The following is an 18,408-nucleotide window of genomic DNA, read 5'->3' on the forward strand; positions in this document are numbered from 1 at the left end:
ATGGAATATTCACTACCAACCCACACTCTGTACTGCCTGGGGCCCAGCAAGCCAGCTACCAGTCAGTGCCACCCCTCTCCTTGAACACCCCTGCCCATCCCCACCTTGCTGGCAGACAACAGCCGGGGTGGGGGGCTGCCAGCACCCGCCTTGGCCCTGCGCAGCTGTGACAGGAGGGGTTGTACCTACACGCGACAGTCCCCACACGTGGAGGAGCTGCTGGGCACAGCAGTGACGCGCTGGGGTGTCCCGAGGCCAGGGGCCGTGGCGAAGCGCGTGCCGGCAGAGGCTCACTCTGCTGCGGTCAGGGTTCAAGGGATGCCGGACAGTGGGGGAGATGCTTTCCACATGAGAGCAGCTTCGCGCCCTGAAATTTCCACTGGCCAAGCTGCAAGCAGCCGGGAGCAGCGGCCAAGACGGCTCTCAGCTGGCAGCACTGCCGGCACGGGGCAGGCAGCCACCGCTGCAGGGTTGTGACCGGCTCTGCCACCGCCGAGCTGGGGGACAGCCAGGGGACATGGGGCAGCCACAGCAGCCCTTCAGCACGGGCTGGGGTGAGGCAGCCACCACTGAAAACACACAAACCACTGGCAGTGGTGGCAGAAAAGCACCATCCCCGTCCCCACCTGCTGCGAAGGGCACTGGAGCCCCACAAACCATGGCCCTGAGAGTTTGGGGGGCTACAGGGTGGGAGTGCTGGGGCACACAGGGCTGTTTTTCGGGTGCTGCGAAAGCAGAGGAGCCAAAGGCAAGTCCCAGCTGCCCGCCCACGCCCCCGGGCAGGGCAGGAAGCCCCCAGCCCCCGGGGGGGGCAGCACAGCCACATCACAGCCCGGCGCAGGGCCGGGAAGGCAGCCCTGCCCGTGCACCGACAAGGGTCCCACTGTTCGGGGCCACAGCTGCTCTGTGAAAGTAAACAGGGTCCCTGCCAGCACATTCCTGCCCGCGCCCCCCACCCACCCATCGGGGACACGCACCAGCTGGGAGGGGTGGACATCCCCACGGCAGCGGGGACCATGCGCGGCAGCCCCCAGCACACACACCCTCCCCTGGTATGCAGGGGCACGGAGTGCCACAGCCCAGACAGACAAATAAAATAAACGGTATTTATTAGCAAAATAAAGGACAGAAACTCTCACTCGCAAGGCCCTGCCAGGTGGCCAGGGCTGCCCCACACGGCCCCACGTGCTCGCTGATGAGCTCCCCTTGCCCCACCGGCTGCTCCCGCTGCAGCAGGCAGTGCAGGGGCTCCCTGGGCAGCATTGCCTGGCAGCGACAGCATCTGCACAGCACCAACTGGCCTGCACACACCCTGCTCAGCCCCTTCGGTGGAGCAGCCCAGTGCTTTGGGATGCGGTGCAGGATCCGTCCCCGCTCTGAGATGCAGGGTGCCCTGCCTGCCCGCAGAGAAGGGCCCGGGCACCCCAGGGGGGTTCCCAGCAGGGGTAAGGTGCAACCTCCCGACTCACTCCCGGCCCTCCCAGGCATCCTCCCGCTGCTTGTTCTCCAGGCGCTTCCTCTCTGCAGAGGCAAGAGAAGGGTCAACCCCACGTCCCCATCACCCCACAGGCACCCACTTCCCTGCAAAGGTGGCCAGAGCCCATCCTGGCACAGCTGCCTCCCACCCAGCATCCTGTGAGAAGGTACATCCATGGGGAGGGTCCCTCCACACCACAGCCCTCTCAGGCACCCAAATCTCACCCCGGGCTTCTTGCAGCTTCCTCCGCTCGGCATCTCGCTGGGCTGGCGTCTGGTTGCTGCGTACCCCCAGGGCGCCGATCACTAGCCGCCTGGCCAGGGCAGCTGATGTTTCGGGGCGCTCCTTGGCTGGCTGCAGGTAGTCTGGGTGAGCAGAGATGGGGGACATCAGTACAGGCATCCTGGGAGGGACAGGGCAGCCGGCACAGCTCTGCAGCGCTTAAACGTTGCCGTGTCGGTTGCCCTGTCCTTCCCCAATAACTGGGATGAAGATGCTGCAGCACAAGCACCATGGCACAAGCTGGCACAGGGCAGCATCACTCACCAGCGTATGCCCTGGCTTTGGCTTTAGAGGCGCGGGAGCCCTGGGAGAGCGGGCGAGTCTTCACCATCAGGTGCTTGGTGCTGAGGGCATCGCGTGCTGCGGGGAGAGAGCAGTGGTGTCTGCGCACGTGGACAGCCCCATGCCCAGGATCCAGCCATGGGAGAGGCAGGGATGCCTCCCGTCTGCCCCATCCCCAGCCAAACTGGGAGCAGTACCTGTTATGGGGCTGGAGAAGATGCCCAGGGCGTGCGTATCATCCACCCATTTAATATCAAAGCCTTTTTTCCTGCCGGAGAAAGGGAAGCTCAGCGAGGCATCAGCACTGGGTGGGCAGGGGTCCGGAGCAGAGCTCAGGCAGGGGACTCCAGCACCGGGGACGGGGCATTGCCGGCAGACTCACTGATAGCTGCAGAAGACACGCAGCAGGTCCTCGGTGCGGAAATCCGAGGGGAAATCGTAGATCTCGATGACGTGGGGCAGCTCGGCATCGCTGAGGTCCGGTGCGGCGGGCTCGGCCCCATAGTAGTCGAAGCGGGGTGACTGCCGGCTCTCCCGGTGCTTCTCACCCCCTGAGAGCTGCAGGGATGGGAGAGGCTCAGCACTGAGCAATCCACGCCCGCCCGCCCGCCCCACGCCAGCTCCCGATCCACGGCAAGCGCTCCCTGGGAAGCGGTCCGGCCCCCGCTGCCCGCCCCAGCACTGCAGATGGATTCATGGCGCTGAGATATTAGGAGTTATCGACCAGGGCGCTCACGCCACGCCATGCACTTGCTTTTCCCATTACCAGCATCCCTTCACTTGTCGCGCTCTGTGGTCCCGCCAGGGACACGGTGGGAATGGCGCCGGTGAGACAGCGTGTGCACCCCCAAGCACACCCCTCCTTCCACAGTGACCTGTTGCCCCAAAATACATTGGGGGAACAACAAGGAGCAGGACAGCAAGGCCAGGAGGAAAGACTGATGTCTGCTCGCCGCACAGGAGCACCGGGCTCGGCCCGCCCCAGCTGCAGCACACACACCAGGGCAGCCCGTCGGCGCCTCAGACGCTGAGACGGAAAAGCCAGCGCTCCCCTGAGGAGCAAGTTCTGGTGGTTAATCACCTGTGCGGCTAAAAATTTATGTCTTATTTCTCATTTGAATTTGTCTGGCTTCGCTTTCCAGACGGCAGTTCTTGTTCTGCCTCTCCGTTGGATTAAAGAGCCCTCGGTCCCCAGTACCCTCCCCATGACGGCTCTTACTCACGCTAATCAAGTCCCTTCTCAATCTTCTTCTTGATAAGCTAAACGGTTTGTACACGTTTAGTATCTCACAGAGGGACACTTTCTCCAGCCCTACAAGATGACAGCTGTAGTGCTTTTCTACCTCTCCCATTTTTCAACCTTCATTTTAAAACACGGGCAGCAGTCACCCACTGCCACGACACGGGGGGCACAGCCACCCCCTGCTCCCCTCCGCCCCGCAGCCTTGGTGCCAGTGGGCACCACTGGCTGCACTCTGCTTTCCAAACCGCTCCATGCTGGCAGCTGAAGGGATTCACAGCCATGCTCCGGTCAGGCACAGCCTGAAGCCGGTAGCAGCTCCCACATTCCCCACGGAGCATGGGGCTGGCACAGTGCTGGGGAGCGGGTACATAACTCAGCCGGGTTCCCAGCCCGATCCCCCAAGCGATCATAGCAGAGCACACCACGGCTGGAAGGTTAGAGTCCATAAATCCCAGCCAGCTCAGTCAATAAAAAGTGCTCATTCCGACAATTTTATGGGGAAGATGGATTCACGGCAGGTGAGGGGGTGCTGCCAGGGCGGCTGGATGCCAGCGGAGGGGAGAGCTGAGTTATGGAGCTCATGGGACAGGCTAGCACTGCCGGCAGAGCCGCCTGCCCTGCCACCGTCACCCATTAACCGAGCACACCCCGTGTGGGGCTGCACACTCATCCAGCACCCCCTGCCCGCTCGGGGCACGCGATGGAGCCGTCCCCAGGCAGGATAAGCCCTGCAGCATCGCTTGAGGGAGCAGAGCACTCAGGTAGTGCCAGGCACCGAGAAGATGATTAGAGAGCAGGAGCGCCGAGTGCCGGAGCGGTCCTTGACCTTCACAAATCACCGAGTGTGGCGGGGCAGCAAGGACGGCAGTCATCTGGCAGCCGGGCTCAGCCACCCAGCAGGCATGGCTCAACAGGTCCCCCCGCACTGCCAGCCCGGGCACGCAGGGTGCCCGCAGCCCACCAGCCATGGGGTGGTGCAGGGAGCGGGAGACAGGGTATGGACACCAGCCCTGGCAGGCACCCAGTGCTGGGAAGGGTCCGGTGATGGATGGACAGACGGACAGCAGAGACAGGAGGTTGTGGGAAATGAAGCCTGTCCATCACACCTCGCTGGTCTCTAAAGATGCACCCTCGACAGAGCACGTTAGAGGGGTCCATGGCCGCTCGCTTATGCTCCCACTCGCTTGCCCAGAGCACACTTCCAGAGCACCGGCACGCACCGGCACGCACGCACCACGGCGCCCGCCCCGCCGTGCGGCTGATGGGGAGTCCACCGAGCCTGCAAGGAAATGGTCGCAGTGCTTAATTACCCTCTGCGTTCAAACTGATTTCTACTCTGAATTTGTCTGGTTTCAGCTCCCAGCCCATGGATCTCGCTATGGTGTTTTTCCCTGCTAGATTAAAGAGCCGTCCGCTATCAGAAATCTCTCCTCCTCACAGAACGTCGTAAATCTTGCTCTCTGCCGGCTATCCGCAGTGCATAAGGATTTAGTTACAAGGAAGAACACTACTAATTTTCTTGTCCTTTTTGTTAATTAACAACAGCTCCACCTCCCCAAGAGCCTGCGCCCTTCCCAAGCAGCCGTGTCTGCCTGCCGAGAGCTCGGAGGGCCCGGGAAGCACCAGGCTTGGCACGGCAATCTGCGGGGGGGTGAAGACGGCAACTTTTAACTGATAAATCCCTTATTCAGATTCTTATTCACCCACTTTGGGAAGCTCCCTGGAAAGCTCAAACTTTGCTCAGAGGTTGTGTACGGGGCAGCTAACGCGGATGCTCCACAGCTGTTCACAGTCAGCACTGGTGCTGCATGGCACAGCCTTGCCCACAGCATCCTACGGCTGCACCGTAACAGGGGCTCTCCCCGACCTGCCTCCCCAGCGGGGCCAGGCAGCTGCTCTGCTGTGCCCGAGGATGAAGCCGTGCCCCCCGTGCCAGCCCACGGAAAGCCAGTGCTATCACCACGCGTGCCAGCTGCCATCGGAGCAGCAGCACCGTCCCCCTCACACCGGCGCTCACTGCAACCTCCCGGTTGGAGGGTGGGGGACTGCAGCTGTGGGGAGCACAGCCAGGCAGGGATGGGGGTACCCAACACCAAGCGGCTCCGGAGGCGAGACCTGTGTGCCCCCCACCCTGCCCCAGCCCCATGCCAGGCTTGGTGAGGGCACACCAGCCCAAGCACGGCCCCGCAGACGAGGTGGGTACCAGTGCCCCTCGGTAAGGATGCTCTCAAGTTAATCTCATCCCTTCACAGAAGCTGTTATCAGGCACCACCCGCCACTTCACAACCTTCTTCCAGCCCAGGGTGGACAGACGCTGGCTGTAACAATATTAGCGCTGTTTGTTACTTTGGGCACATTAATGCCATTCGGAAAATTACTGGTTTGACGCTACTAATTTAAAATGCAATAAGGGATATCCAGCCTCACTGCAGAAGCCGAGTTTTCCTCGTGAATGGCAGGAAAACGGCGTGGGTCCCAGTGCTAAGCAGCTAATTGTAGTAAATTCAACCACACGCGTGCAGGAGGGGATGGTAATGAGCCACAGCTGATTAAGAAGCCGTAGTTTCAAGGAAACATCCCGTTGCTATTTCAACGGGAGCCCATACGTCTCAGCCCATTTCTTTATCACCAGCCCCACTTTCATGAGGGTGCAGTTGCAGTTTATGGTGCTCGAGCAGGTTTTACCAGGTGCGCTTTATGTACTACAGAGGGGAGATCTCCCCCAGCCTTCACCAGCACCGTGGGATGGGATGGGAACCAGCTGGGTGGGGGAAGGTGGAGGTCCCAGGTGTTTTGGCACCACGGGCAGCTCGTGCCCTCGCGGACGGCTGGCGGTGACAGCCGGCAGCACAGCCAGGCTGGCCGTGTGCCCTGGGTGCAGCCCGCTCCCCCCACGCACCCACTTCGGAGCACACGGGGACAGCCGACCCCCGCCGACCCGTGTCCCAGCAGGCAGTAGCCACTGTCCCTGCAAATCCCCGTGGCACTGGCTCGCGGGACGTACCTCCTGCAGCAGGCGCGGGTCCAGGCAGTCCCCGTCGTCGTTGAACAGCGCGTCCCAGCTCTCCTCGGCACCGGGGCTGGCCTGGCTTGGGGTCCCGGCGCTGGTCTGCTCTGCTTTTGGGGAGCCACTGCGGAGACTTCCCTCTTCCTCCTCAGCCTCGTGGCTGCACCGGTGCTGCGGCAGCGAGCCCATGTCCTTGTCTGCCCCCGCCGGCTCCTCGGCCCAGGCTGCGGGCGAGAGCCCCTCTATGCCACGGCACAGTACCTCCAGGGGCGGTGGGAGCTCGTGGCTCTCCCGGGGTGCCCCTTCCCCTGCACTGCTCGCCAGCTCCTCACCAGCACCCAGCCGGCCACTCTCAGCCCCAGCACTGCCGTCTGTGCAGGCAGAGGTGCTGCCCGCTCCCTCCACTGCGGGCACTGGGATGCCTTCCCCTCCAGGATGCCTGGCACTGGCAACGCTCTCCTCCTTGCCAGGCAGGAGCTGGGACGGGCTGCCCATGCCCTGCCCCGGGGTGCTCGCCCCTGGGAGCACTGGTGCATTGCCCGTGCCACCCCCCAAGCACCCGGCTTCGTAGCTGGCTCCTCTGAGTGCATCTAAGGCGCTCTCCCTGGTGAGCTCAGCTGTACCTCCCCACCTTTCCTCCTCCTCCGGCACCCCAGCAGCACAGCCCTTGCTCTGCCCTGCCAGGAGAGATCTCCCACACTCCCTCTCCTCCTCCTGACCTTTCGGACCTGCAGCCTCCCACGCCAGCCCAGGCACGCTGCCCTGGTTGCCCGCCCCCACCAGCAGCAGGACACCCTCTCCTGGGCTTTGGGAGAGGTCCTCGGCTGGATCCGGGGTGCTGCCCCTCAAATGCTCCAACATGCCGCTCGGCCCTGTCTGACATGCTGGCATTGGGCTAGCGGGGGACTTTGGGCTAGTGGAGTCACCCCTGGGCTCAGGGGTAGCCTCCACAGCCCCAGGCTGGGCACTCAGCGGGGATGGAGGGTCAGGCTCAGTCCTCATCATCCAGTGGCCGCGGCTGAGCTTGCCAAGTCCTTCCTCATGGGATGCTCTGTCCTGCCCATCCCGGGGCTGGGCAACAGCTGGACCCAGGCACGGCTCCTGCACGCTGGGTGATGCCCCCAGGCTCCCTGGCACGGTGGGGCAGATGCCTCCCAGCCTCCGGCAGTGCCCGGCAGAGGCTGCCCGCGGCTCCTTTGGGCTGGCATCCACCTTGCTCTCCCTCCTTGCTGCTCTGCCCGCCTGTGTCCTGGCACGAAGGCTTTGCCTCTGCCCCTCGCTGCTGCCCGGGCAAGCATCCTGTGCCAGGCGGTGGTTCTCAGGCTCGCGGCGGTGCCTGGCTGGCGTGTCACCTGCCGCTTGCGCTTCTCTCTCCCGCCGTGCTTTGGGCACGTAGAGGGCCATGTCAGGCTTCCTGCGGCGCGGCCGGCTGCCCTCCGCCTCCTGCTGCATGGTGCCACCGCTGCCTGCCAAGGAAAGACAGTGTCACTGCCCTGCCCGCGTCCCAGCGGCCCCGCAGCTGGGCATGCGGCGGGCAGCCCCGGCCCGGGTCGGTGGGTCGGGGTCCCAGCCAGGCACCCACCCTCGCTCCCACAGCAGCCAGCACACAGCGATGGGTAGTAGAACCCCAACACTGCCCCCACAGTAGCAGCTCTGCAGATGGGGTTTGGTGCCCAGAGCACCCTGCAGCCCTACAGCCTTCGGTGGGGTGTACCAGGCTTGGGGAAAGCAGGGGAACCCTGCCAGCATCACCGAGGTGCCTGCCCCGCTCCGGCAGCTGCTGCCTGGGACCCCCAGCCCCAGGGGCCAGCAGCCACAGCTGAAGCAGGACACAGAGCCCTTGCACCATTCACGCATCAAAAACCTCAGAGAAGGCCACAGCAGCCGCGGAGCACCAGAAACCAAACCCCAGCCCAGGGACAGCCCGGTGCAGGACCACAGCTGCCACCCTGGCATGCCGCAGCCCCACTCACCTGCTGCCCTGGCCCGGCAGAGATTTATTTTTCATCATCTTTGGCAGAAGCAGGCACGCCGCGAGCTGCCAGGCCCCCCTGCCCCGATAAATATGCATCAGGCAGGGTTTATGGAGACGGATGGTGTGGGGGGCTGTGCTGCGGTTGAGGGGAAGGCAGAGCAGGGCCGGGCCAGGGCCCCGTGATTAATCACTGCCCACTCCGTTTAGGGGGATTCATCACGGGCCGCTGTCAGGTAAATCACTGAAAAAACACCTCTTCAGTAATTAATGTGAAGTGACGGATGGACAGCCCCCGGGCCCATTAATCTGGACCATCAGCGCCGACCGAGATTATGAATGTCAGGATACATAAACTGCCGGCGGATCAATAGGGCCAGGAACCCATCCAAGGCTCTCATTTCCGAGGCACCTCCGGTACATTAGCCTCCCCTCCACGCAGTCCCCGGCCAAGGCGCGAACGTTCCCCTCTGGTCCCTCGCCGACAGCCGGCAGCGGTGCCGGGAAGGCGAGGGGAGGCCAACCGCTGGCTGGAAAGCGGCCGGGGCTGCCCGTGCCACACGGCATCATCCCCTCCTCCTGATGGACAGACGGACGGACGGCTGCCTCGGCATGATGGATGGGTCTCTCACGGCTCTCTGCAAACCACCGGCAAGCCTCGCAGGGCAGTGTTCCCCAGCATCACCGCGGCACGAGGCACAGGCACCGCGGTGATGCTGAGCACTGTCCCGGGGCTGCCCCAACCATTTTTCTGTCTCCACAGCTCTTGTCATTTTTTTTCCCCCTCTTTGATACACTAATTTTGCTGGCAGAACGATCCCCTTTATCGACCATGAGAAAGGAACGTATCCTACAAACCCTCCAAGGTCTGGATTAGTCATTTTTCAACACCGAGGCGTTATACGTTTTCTCACCAAGTGGCAGCCCAGGTACCAGAGGGGAGAGGGCACCAGAAGCCACCCCAGCACCACCATTTCCAACCATGCAGAGCTTCCAACCGCACCAAAGCGCGTGCTGCTAAAGGACTTTTCCCAGCCAAGCTCAGGGTCTCAGTCCATGGGACATCACCGAACCCTTTGGGGGGGATCAGTGATCCCCCCAGGCTCTGCTTCCCAAGGATCTCCAGCACGGGGAGCAGCCAGGAGCAGCATTGCTCCACGCACATCCCGAGTCACCTCCAAGAAGAGCCTTCGCAGCAGGATTTATGGGCTCCTCGAAAGCTTGCCGTTCACCTTGCCTCACCCTCCAAAGCAGATGGTGCAGCATTAGCCAGACGGATGGTGCTGGGAGCATCCTCTCCCGCACAGCCCTGTCTCTGCCCGCTGCACGCTGCCGGGGAAGAGCCGCTTTCCCACAGCCAGGGGAGAAGCACGGCGAGTTGGTGGCTGACCCAGGCTGGCAGAGACGCTGCAGCACTTTTTTCTTCCCCACAGGGCAGCACAGCTCCTGCCCTCAGCCTATGACACACTTCATCGATGCCACGGCCACGCGTCGGCACCAACTGATTTCACGCTCCGAAGGCAGAGCAACGGCCCTGGCTTTGGGTCTCATTCACACTACGCTGGGCAGGGCAACCCCACTGTTTCCAGGCTCCGGGACCAAGCTCACCCCACAAAGCCAGGCGGCGATGAGCAGCGCATCCCCAAAATGGCCTGTGCTGCCCCAGGTGCTGCCCTGCTCTCGGAGCCAGCTCGGCATTGCAGCACCAAGCAGAGAAAGGCAGCCCCGGACTGGGCACGCCACAGTACCATGGTAAAGTGGCAGTGGGAGCGCTGCCCAGCTGCCTGGCACGTGATGCCCACCGGCCCGGCACAACACAGCCTGGCACGGCCAGGGGGACGCTGGAGCATCAGCCAGGAGGCGGCCGGAGCTCCTCACAGGCACAGGCTCCCCTCGCACCATCCCCAGGAACTCGCTGTTCATGGGGACCTTGTGCTCATGGGGAGCTTGTGTTCATGGCATGAGTTTGTGAGGTCTCAGAGCAGCTGCCCGGGCGATGTGCCAGCCTGCGTTTCTCCTCTATCTGCAGCATAGATGGGCAGTGTTTTCTCCCAGATTTCTCTCCCCCTCTTCTCCAGGGAAGGACCCCACGAACAACAGCAAGACAGGGCTGACCACGTTGCAGACCCTACTTCACACTGCTCGGCACATCACCAAATTCCTCCATCATCTGCATCCCTGCCTGGTGGGTGAGGACACCTACAGTGCAGCTCCAATGGCACAGCCAGGGCTCCTGTCGCCTTCTCCCGCTGCGGGCAGAGGTGCCAGCCACGGCCCTGTGGGGGAGCCTGGGAACGGGCACGGATGCGGGGCTGCAGGGCTCACACGGAGCGTGCCAGTTCCCGGAAAAGTTTCGGTGCCACCCAGCGCCCTCCCAGCAGGCTGCCGCATTTCCTGGCAGGGAGCTGTATTTTTAGCCTTCGAGGTTTCTAATTCCACTCAATCCATACTCCCGTCGATAGAGCAGATAACCTTAAAGCCTTGATGGTGAACGGGGACGGCAGCACTGGGGGGACCAGGAGCCTTGGGGGACCACGCACAGCCTCGGCACGCAGCTCGCGCACCCACAATGTCATTCTTTACAGCCTGCCGCAGATTGGGCTCTTCAGCAGGGGGGAAAAAAAAATATAATAACAAGACTAATAAAAAGGCAGGTACAAGGAGATTCTAAACAGCCCCACTGGGGAACCTGCTGCTGGTGGAGCTCATCCCACGCCAGGCACGTGCCACGGCGTGCTTGCCAACTGCACAACGCCGGTGCCCAGCAGCCCGGGTAAGGATTGTCAGAGGTTTTGGCTACCCTGCGCCTCTCCTGCTCTGAGCAGAGCTCCAGCCCAGCCCGCCTGGCTCATGCAGAAGGCAACAGGGCCAGGGAAGGACCCAGACACCGGGCAGGGAGAGGCAGAGTGAAGGCAAGAACACAGAGCCATGGGCATGAGGCAAAGCAAAGCACTTCAAGGAGTGGAGAGCCGCGTCCCACCCGATGCCTGCCCACAGCCCCGCGGGCTTTAAGACATCCCTTTCCCCTGCTGCCAGGAGAAAGATGCTGTCCAGCAGCCAGAGCAAATGCTGGCTACGGGAGGAGGAGGCAGCAAAGGCATCAAAGGCGCTGAAAAAAGAGAGATTTCAATCGTGCCTTTCACTTGCGATGCTCTTAGGAGATACCTGGAACAAGAGAAGGGGAACGTTTCAGACAGGAGGGGGATGTGTAAGTCGATAGGGTCCCCTCGCAGCTGCAGGGGGGGAAAGGGACAACAAAGCAGCAGCAGGAGTAAACAGGCAGAGGGTAAGGGGAATACAAAGGACTTCACAAACATAACAGGGCAGAATCAGCACAAAAGTGAAAAGGTCTATTAATAAATGAGGAGGGAGAGAAAATTAATGACGGCTCAAAAATAAAGATGACTCAAAAGGGCAAAATTACTGTTTTTAACCAGAAAAATGCAAATGAGGCAGAGACCTCGCAAAAACAGCTGCAGGGAAAGCAAAAAACAGCATCTCCCCACAGACACAGTCACCTGGCCGGCATGGCCGGCACCCAGACGAACCGATTAACCCAACACACACACAGTGCCGGGAAGAAACCAGGGCCCTGGTGATGGGCAGAGCAAACGAGGCGCTGATTTTCTGTGTGAGAAAGGACAATAAAACCAGAGCCAGGTGCAGGATAAACCCTGTGCCCATCCCTAGTGCAGAACATAAAGAGCAGAGGAAGGAGCCTGCACACCCATCGCGATGGGCTCCTAGATGAAGGACATAGGCTTGCCTGGCTGGGGTTATTTCGGAAGAATTGCTGTGCAAAGCTTTCGGATAAGGCAGGTGAGACGCAATTTAGCTGAACTTCAGGGTATTGTTTTATACCATCTCCCAAACTTTCACTTGAATAGCGAACTGTAACTACATTAGTAGATGATACTGAGCACAGAAGTGTTGCAAACACCAGCCAGAGCAGAGAAATCATTCAAAGGAGAAATGTAGGCAGGAAACAAAATGAGACCCAGCCTGGGAAAACGAAGGGAAAATAACCCAAAGCAGCTACTCGGTGGGCAGCAGCAGCCTGGAAAGCAAGGCCTGGAGCCCCAAGTGCGCTCAGACCAGAAAGCAGGCAGCTGGGACGACCACCCCAAAACGCACAGGGGGCAGAAGCCAGTCACTGGCATTGTGCCACGGGCCACCCCAGGGGCTGCGACAGCCCCATGGCAGGCAGCACACAGAGCCCCGCAGGCAGCATGAAGGATGGAGGGGGCACCGAGGGCAGGCAGGGAGCCACGAAAAACAGCGTCCAGTGCCTGGGAGCACCGGGCATGTGTTTTGCGAGCCATGGGAGCTCGGTACACCGAGCACGCGGGGATGCCATATAACTCCCCCGCCCTCGAGGGCTGTCACAGCTGGCATCGCCCTGTGACTCCATAAGTTGGGGAGAGTTATGGGGTCTGCAATGTGCTACGTTACCCGGGTGCTCCAGCGGCTGCGTGCCAGCGGGGTGGCGGTCGGGGCTGGGACAGTGGGGTGGGGGACAGGGCTGGGACAGGGGGTGGGGGTCGGGGCTGGGACAGGGGTAGGGGTCGGGGCTGGGCCTGCGGGGTGGGGGTCAGGGCTGGGACAGGGGGGGGGAGAGAGCAGAGCGGGGGACACAGTGCGCAGCCCGGGGACCAGGCAGGGGACAGGGCGTGCAGCCCACGGACCGGGCAGGGCGCGCCCCCCGGGCTGCTGTGCCCCTTCCCCGAGCGCCCCGCGGGCAGTGCCGGGCCGTGCCGAGCCGGGCCGGGCCGGGCCGGGCCGCCTGCCGCGGCCCCGCCGTTACCAGTGGCCGCGCCGGGTCCCCCGCCGCTCCGCGCCGCCGCCGCCGCTTCCGCCGCGCCGGGCCCGCCCCGTCCCGCCCCGCCGCGGGGAGCGCCGGGACCTGTAGTGCGGCACCGGCACCCGCCCCGCACCCCGGGCCGCAGCTCCCCCCCCGCCGCGGGGGCAGCCCCGCAGCCCCCGGCACCCCGTGGGCGCATGGGCCGCCGACCCTGCTCTGGTCCTCGGCGCGTTCCCGGGGCTGGGACCGCGACGGTGCCACCGCGGCCCTTCCTCCCCCGCGCGCCACCCGGCAGCCGGCGGAAGGGTGCCGAGGGCAGGGTGCTCCTTGGCGGAGGGGGTGACGGACACAGGGCTGCCGGAGGGGGAGCGACCCCCGCTCCCGCCCGCGGGTGACCCCACGGGAGGCTGCCGTGGGTTTCCCGTCACCGTTTTAATGTGACACGCTAAGCGGGGAGCAGCGGTGCTGGCTGCGGCCGGTGCCGGCTGGGGGGCTGCCGGGGGGCAGCGGGGGCATCGCCGGGGACTCGGGCACCCCTGGGCCGCCTCCTCACCCGCACCGCGGGGCTGCGGGCTGGCCGGCGTGCCGGCTGCCTCGGCACCCAGGTGGAACACGGTGCCTTTGCCGGGCGGGTTTGCTCCGCTTCCTCCCCGGGGTCTGGCGAGGAGCGGGCTGCCCGCGCCCGGCGGGTAACGAAGGGGGCCCCGGTGCTTGCACGCCCTCGCAGGCAGCGTGGGCAGCCGCAGGAGCGAGCCCAGCACCGGCGCAGCCGCCGGCTTCTAACGAAGCGCCGGTGCTGCAGAGCCCTCCCGAGCCGGGGCCTGCACCTGAGGGGAAGGGATGGGGCGCCCGGGGGTACAGGGCTGGATTCTCCCCCAGGCAGGGTGAGGGCTGGCAGGGGAGAGGGCGCCGAAGCTCCCCAATTCCCAAGCAGCTGCTTCCCAGGCGGCCCCATGGTGCGGGTGAGGGAGGAGCGATGCCCCATAGCGTGCGCATCGCCTGCGTGCGGTGGGACGCGAGGCTGGTGCCCGGGCAGCCGGCAGCCAGCGAGGCTTCTGCGGCTCCCCAAAGGCTGTGCAGCTGCTGAGGGACCCGGGACCGCAGTAGCTCCCTGCCACCCTGACAAGGTGTCACTGAGGCATTGCATGGGGCATCGGTGCGTGGGTCTGTGCCAAGCATCTTATCCCTCTGCAGGTGCAGCTACGGGGCTGGGACTGCTGACGCCTGAGTTCTGGGATGCCCTGAAGTACTCGGACCTTCCTGACCGCCCAGCGTGGGTCCCAGTACAGCCACGGAAGCTCAGCCTCAGATAGGCAGCGTCATCCCACCCCAGCCACATTCCCCTGTGCAGGACAAGGAAGGCTCACACCAGGCAGGGCCGCCTGGCACCCTTGGGGGGCAGCCCCTGCCCCAGCCCGCCGTGGCACACAGGGGACCGTGGTCCCTCTCGCAAGTAGTCGATAGCAGCAGATCCTGATCACTTTCATTATTATTATTTTCTTATGCATGTGTGCACAGGAGATTTATCGCCAGCTACAGAGGCAAAATCAATTATTCATGTTATAAATTAGAAAATGATTTATGTTTGTGGGAGGCCAAGCAACGTGGAGCCCCTGGCCACGTGGGAGCTGGGTTTGTCTGGGAATGGCACCAGACATCCCCCGCCAGCACTTCCCCAGCCCCTCTGTCCCTGCTGCGCCCTGGGTGTCCCACCCTGGAGTGTCCCCATCCTGTCACAGCCCCAAGGTGACCCAGGGATGGTGGCTAGCAAGGGGCACCCAACCTCTCCCACCTTTTCAACCCAGGTGCCTGTGGACAGAGCCCAGGGAAGGCTGGGGACAACGGTGGCCTGGTCACCCTGGCCGGTGCGGCAGGATGATGCTACACCGGCAGTTTCCATGGCAGCAGCAGCGCGGTCCGAACGCTGCAAGGTGTGGGATGCAGAACGACCCCCTTGTTTTCCCCCACTGGAGACATCCTGGAGACATCCTCACATGTCCCGTCCCCGTCCCCCCCCGCCCCGGTCCCCTCAGCTGTGTTTGTGCTTCTGCCTCCCACAAGGGACACTGTGGTCCCCTCCAGACTGCCACCCACAGGGACAGAGACCCATTGCACCACTGACACCCCCATGATCCCCACGAAAGGGGGGATGGGTGAGGCCAAGGGGGTGGTGTAAAGGCACCATGCTTGCACTGACCCCTGAGGCCAGATACCCCGGAGTGGGTCTGCAGGGCTTTGCTTGGCCATGGCCCACCTTCTCCTGAGCTAGGAGGGTTTCAGGGGTCTTGGGAGTCTTCTCAGGCGGGGAGAGCCCATGCCCAAAGGGCTGACTGCACAAGACAGAGTGGCACTTGGCTCCCACTGCTTCTGGTGCTGGGGTGGGGAGCTGGCTGTCGCTGTCAGGTCTGCCCCCAGCCCAGCCATGCCCCAGGAGCTCAGCTGGTGGGAGCTGCAGAACCCCATGGCTCAGCCTCAGGGGGCCCAGCACCCCAGTCCTGGCTGCTTCGGCATCCTAAAACCCACAGCCCACGTCACGCAGCCAGCGGGAGCGGGTGCTGGGAGCCAGCCGGCCACTCCGCTGATAGCTGGGGCTGCTATTGCTTCTGAAGAGTCTTGATCTAAAGCTGCCGTGCCTGTGCCTCCCTGGGGACAGCAGAGCGGGCCGGAGTGCTGCCTGTCTCTCCTTGTCTGTTCATCTGCAACTGCGTCAGCCGGGGCCGTGGGGAGGCACAGGCTGAAAGGAGCAGCGCGGGAGAGAAAGAAGCTGTCAGCGGCCCCGATCTGGGTCTGATCGCAGGCGAGCCGTGCGTCCAGCTCCCACTCACGCAGCATCCTGCTGGGCTGAGCCCTGGCCCTTGGGATGGGAAGGAGAGACAGCACAGGGCAACCTCGGCTCTGCCCTGGCTCCCCGAGCAGCCTTTTCACTCCCAGCCCTGCCTCTGAGCCCTGGAGCCTCCTCCCAGCCTGTCACCCTCTGTGACTCCCACGGCTCTCAGGAAGCTGAGAACTTGCTGGCTCAACACACACATGAGGGTGTCAGAGCAGGCAGGGGCTTTGGCTGTGCCCAGCTCCCTGCCAGGCTGTTAGCAGGAGCAATGCTGAGAGCCAGCCATGGTCTGGAGACAAGGACCCACCTCGTCTGGGGGTACTGGGGCTGCTGCAGCCACATCAGCCCCCAGCCAGCCCTCTGGGACTACACTCGGGGTGCAGAGAAGTCCCAGCTTGCTCTGCTCCCACTCTCAAGGAGCCAGACACCCCAGGGAGCTCAGAGACCTGTCGGCGTGACCCAGGACCCAGCGAGCTGCGAGCGTCAGGCTTCGTGCTGAAACGCTGGGAAACAAAGGAGTCGTGTTCTGGGGACGAGCATCTCCTCAGGCACCTCACTGTGCCCTGGTTCCGGGGAGCCCAGCGTTGGCCTGTGCTCATGTGAGCATCCCTCTGATTTATTGCTGCAGAGCAAATGCTTACAGAGTGCTTTTGGCAGAGGAAAATCCCCGGGGAGCTGCAACAGGCACGCAGGGGCAAGGAGGGAATCACCTGTTCACTGTAGCATGCTGGGGGCACCCAGAGCACACACACCCCTGCACCTATCCCCCACACCTGGCCAGGGGACACGCTCAGCCCACGGGGAAGGGACTGCGGAGAGCTCAGGGCTGGGGCGGATTAGATCTGCTTTGCATTATTGCACCAAACACCTGGGGACTCGGCGGTTCGTGACAGCGCTGTACGATGCGAGGAGGCAGCCTGCGGTGCGGGCGGGCACCAGTGCTGCCGACGGCTGGTGGGCAGGGAGGTGATGGGGCCGTGCCCCTGGCAGCGTGGGCGACTGTGAAGGGGGGAGCCGGGGTCTCTTGCTCCCTGTTTTCCTGCACTTCTACAAAGAATAGGCACAGGATGCAGCGCTTGTGCTGCAGGAATCAATCCCGCCCCAGGAGCGGCCTGGGTGCTCCTCCCTGCGCTGCCCCGGGAGCCGGCACCGAGCACTGCTCCCTGAGCTATCGCCCTTGTCCCCATCCTGCTCTTGTCTCACTTTCCAGCACTCTCAGCAGGACCGTGCAGCAGCATGGGGTGGCCGGTGACAGCCCCGGGGCTGGGAAGCTTGCTACCTGGGCAGCCTGGCTCCTTCGGGAGATGGGGGGAATAAGCAGAAGAGACCTTGGGTAGGATCCAGGTTTTATCCTGACTCAGGGTAGCCCCTGTTGGCACCGTGCCGCAGCCCGCTCCATCGTGGCCCATCCTGCCGCGGTCCTTAGGAGGTACCAGGGCACTGTGGCCGGCTCCGGCAGGCAGAGATGCTGCCAGGAGGTGGTTTCTGCCCAGCAGCCAGCGCTCGGGGATGTTGCGGCTGGAAGCAGCTCCCGGTCTTGCCCAGCGCTGGCCGTGGCAGTGCCGTCGTGTCAGGTGACAGCCGCTGCCCCGCGGGAAGGAACCCGGCTGCTTTCGATAGACCGTGATTTGAATTGATTCATCAGCAGGATCCACTTGGAGCTGATAAATCTTTCAGGAGCCCTGGCAGAGGAGGCTGAGCTGGGCAGGCTGGGCATTCCGGGCGTTCCTCTGCCTCCCTGCAGCTGCACGGCTCCTCTGGCTGCCCTGAGGATGTACTGGCCCCATGGGTCCTGCCACCACCAGCCAGCTGCCAGCAGCACCTCAGGTTTCCCTGCAGCCTCTTTGCTCTTCCCCAGCCAGGGATGCTGCCTCGTGGGCTAGAGCACAGCCCGCTGCCTCCACCCTGCTGAGACCCCCCAGCCAGGGAGTCCCATCCCAGTGCTTCTTTCACGAGGGACCCCATCGTCCCTGGCAGAGAAGAGCTGATGGTCCCTGGCTCCATCACAGCACCGGTCAGGTCCCTCCTATGGCCTCCTGTCCCCTCTCCTGGCATGGGGCAGGGCAGTCCCCAGGCTGAGTGCTGGCACTGGTGCATCTTCATGCCAGCCACGGCTCTGGGATCCCACAGGAGACAAGTCCAGCTTGTCCCATGGGTCCGTGTCCTGCAGGGGGATGGGGGGCTGTGTCTGCCTTCACTCTCCCACCCTGCGCCCTGGCAGGTAGCGAGGGAAAGCAGGGACGGGGACTGCGAGGCAGGAGGCGAGCGCTGGAGGATCCGGTTACAGGCAGCACAGGGCAGAGAGATAGGCAGAGAACAGCAATGCAGCAAAAAGGGCTTTTAGTGATAATTAATAATTAACATTTCTAATGATGTCCCGGCGACAGGAAGAGTCCAAGCGGGGACCCAGGGACACTGCACACGGTGACAGGAGTGGCTGGTGACCATGCAGGGACCGGGGAGGCTGTGCAGAGCCAGGGGCAGGGGTGGGAAAGAGCTGTGGGGCCAGGGGTCCCA

At 63.3% G+C, this 18,408-nt stretch overlaps 1 protein-coding gene across 1 annotated transcript; it reads right to left on the reverse strand.

Annotated features, from left to right (window-relative positions):
- Positions 1–1,108: 1,108 nt before the first annotated feature.
- On the reverse strand, positions 1,109–13,093 carry R3HCC1L (R3H domain and coiled-coil containing 1 like). Its single transcript, XM_068399701.1, has 7 exons — positions 13,068–13,093; positions 6,289–7,757; positions 2,424–2,599; positions 2,239–2,309; positions 2,024–2,119; positions 1,702–1,842; positions 1,109–1,521 (listed from the first exon to the last, which is right to left on the reverse strand). The coding sequence occupies exons 2-7, from the start codon at positions 7,741–7,743 to the stop codon at positions 1,466–1,468; spliced, it is 1,995 nt and encodes a 664-aa protein (XP_068255802.1). The 5' UTR covers positions 7,744–7,757; positions 13,068–13,093; the 3' UTR covers positions 1,109–1,465.
- Between the last annotated feature and the right edge of the window lie 5,315 nt (positions 13,094–18,408).

Source organism: Nyctibius grandis, chromosome 4 (assembly GCF_013368605.1).
Source record: "Nyctibius grandis isolate bNycGra1 chromosome 4, bNycGra1.pri, whole genome shotgun sequence".
NCBI classification, from domain to species: domain Eukaryota; kingdom Metazoa; phylum Chordata; class Aves; order Nyctibiiformes; family Nyctibiidae; genus Nyctibius; species Nyctibius grandis.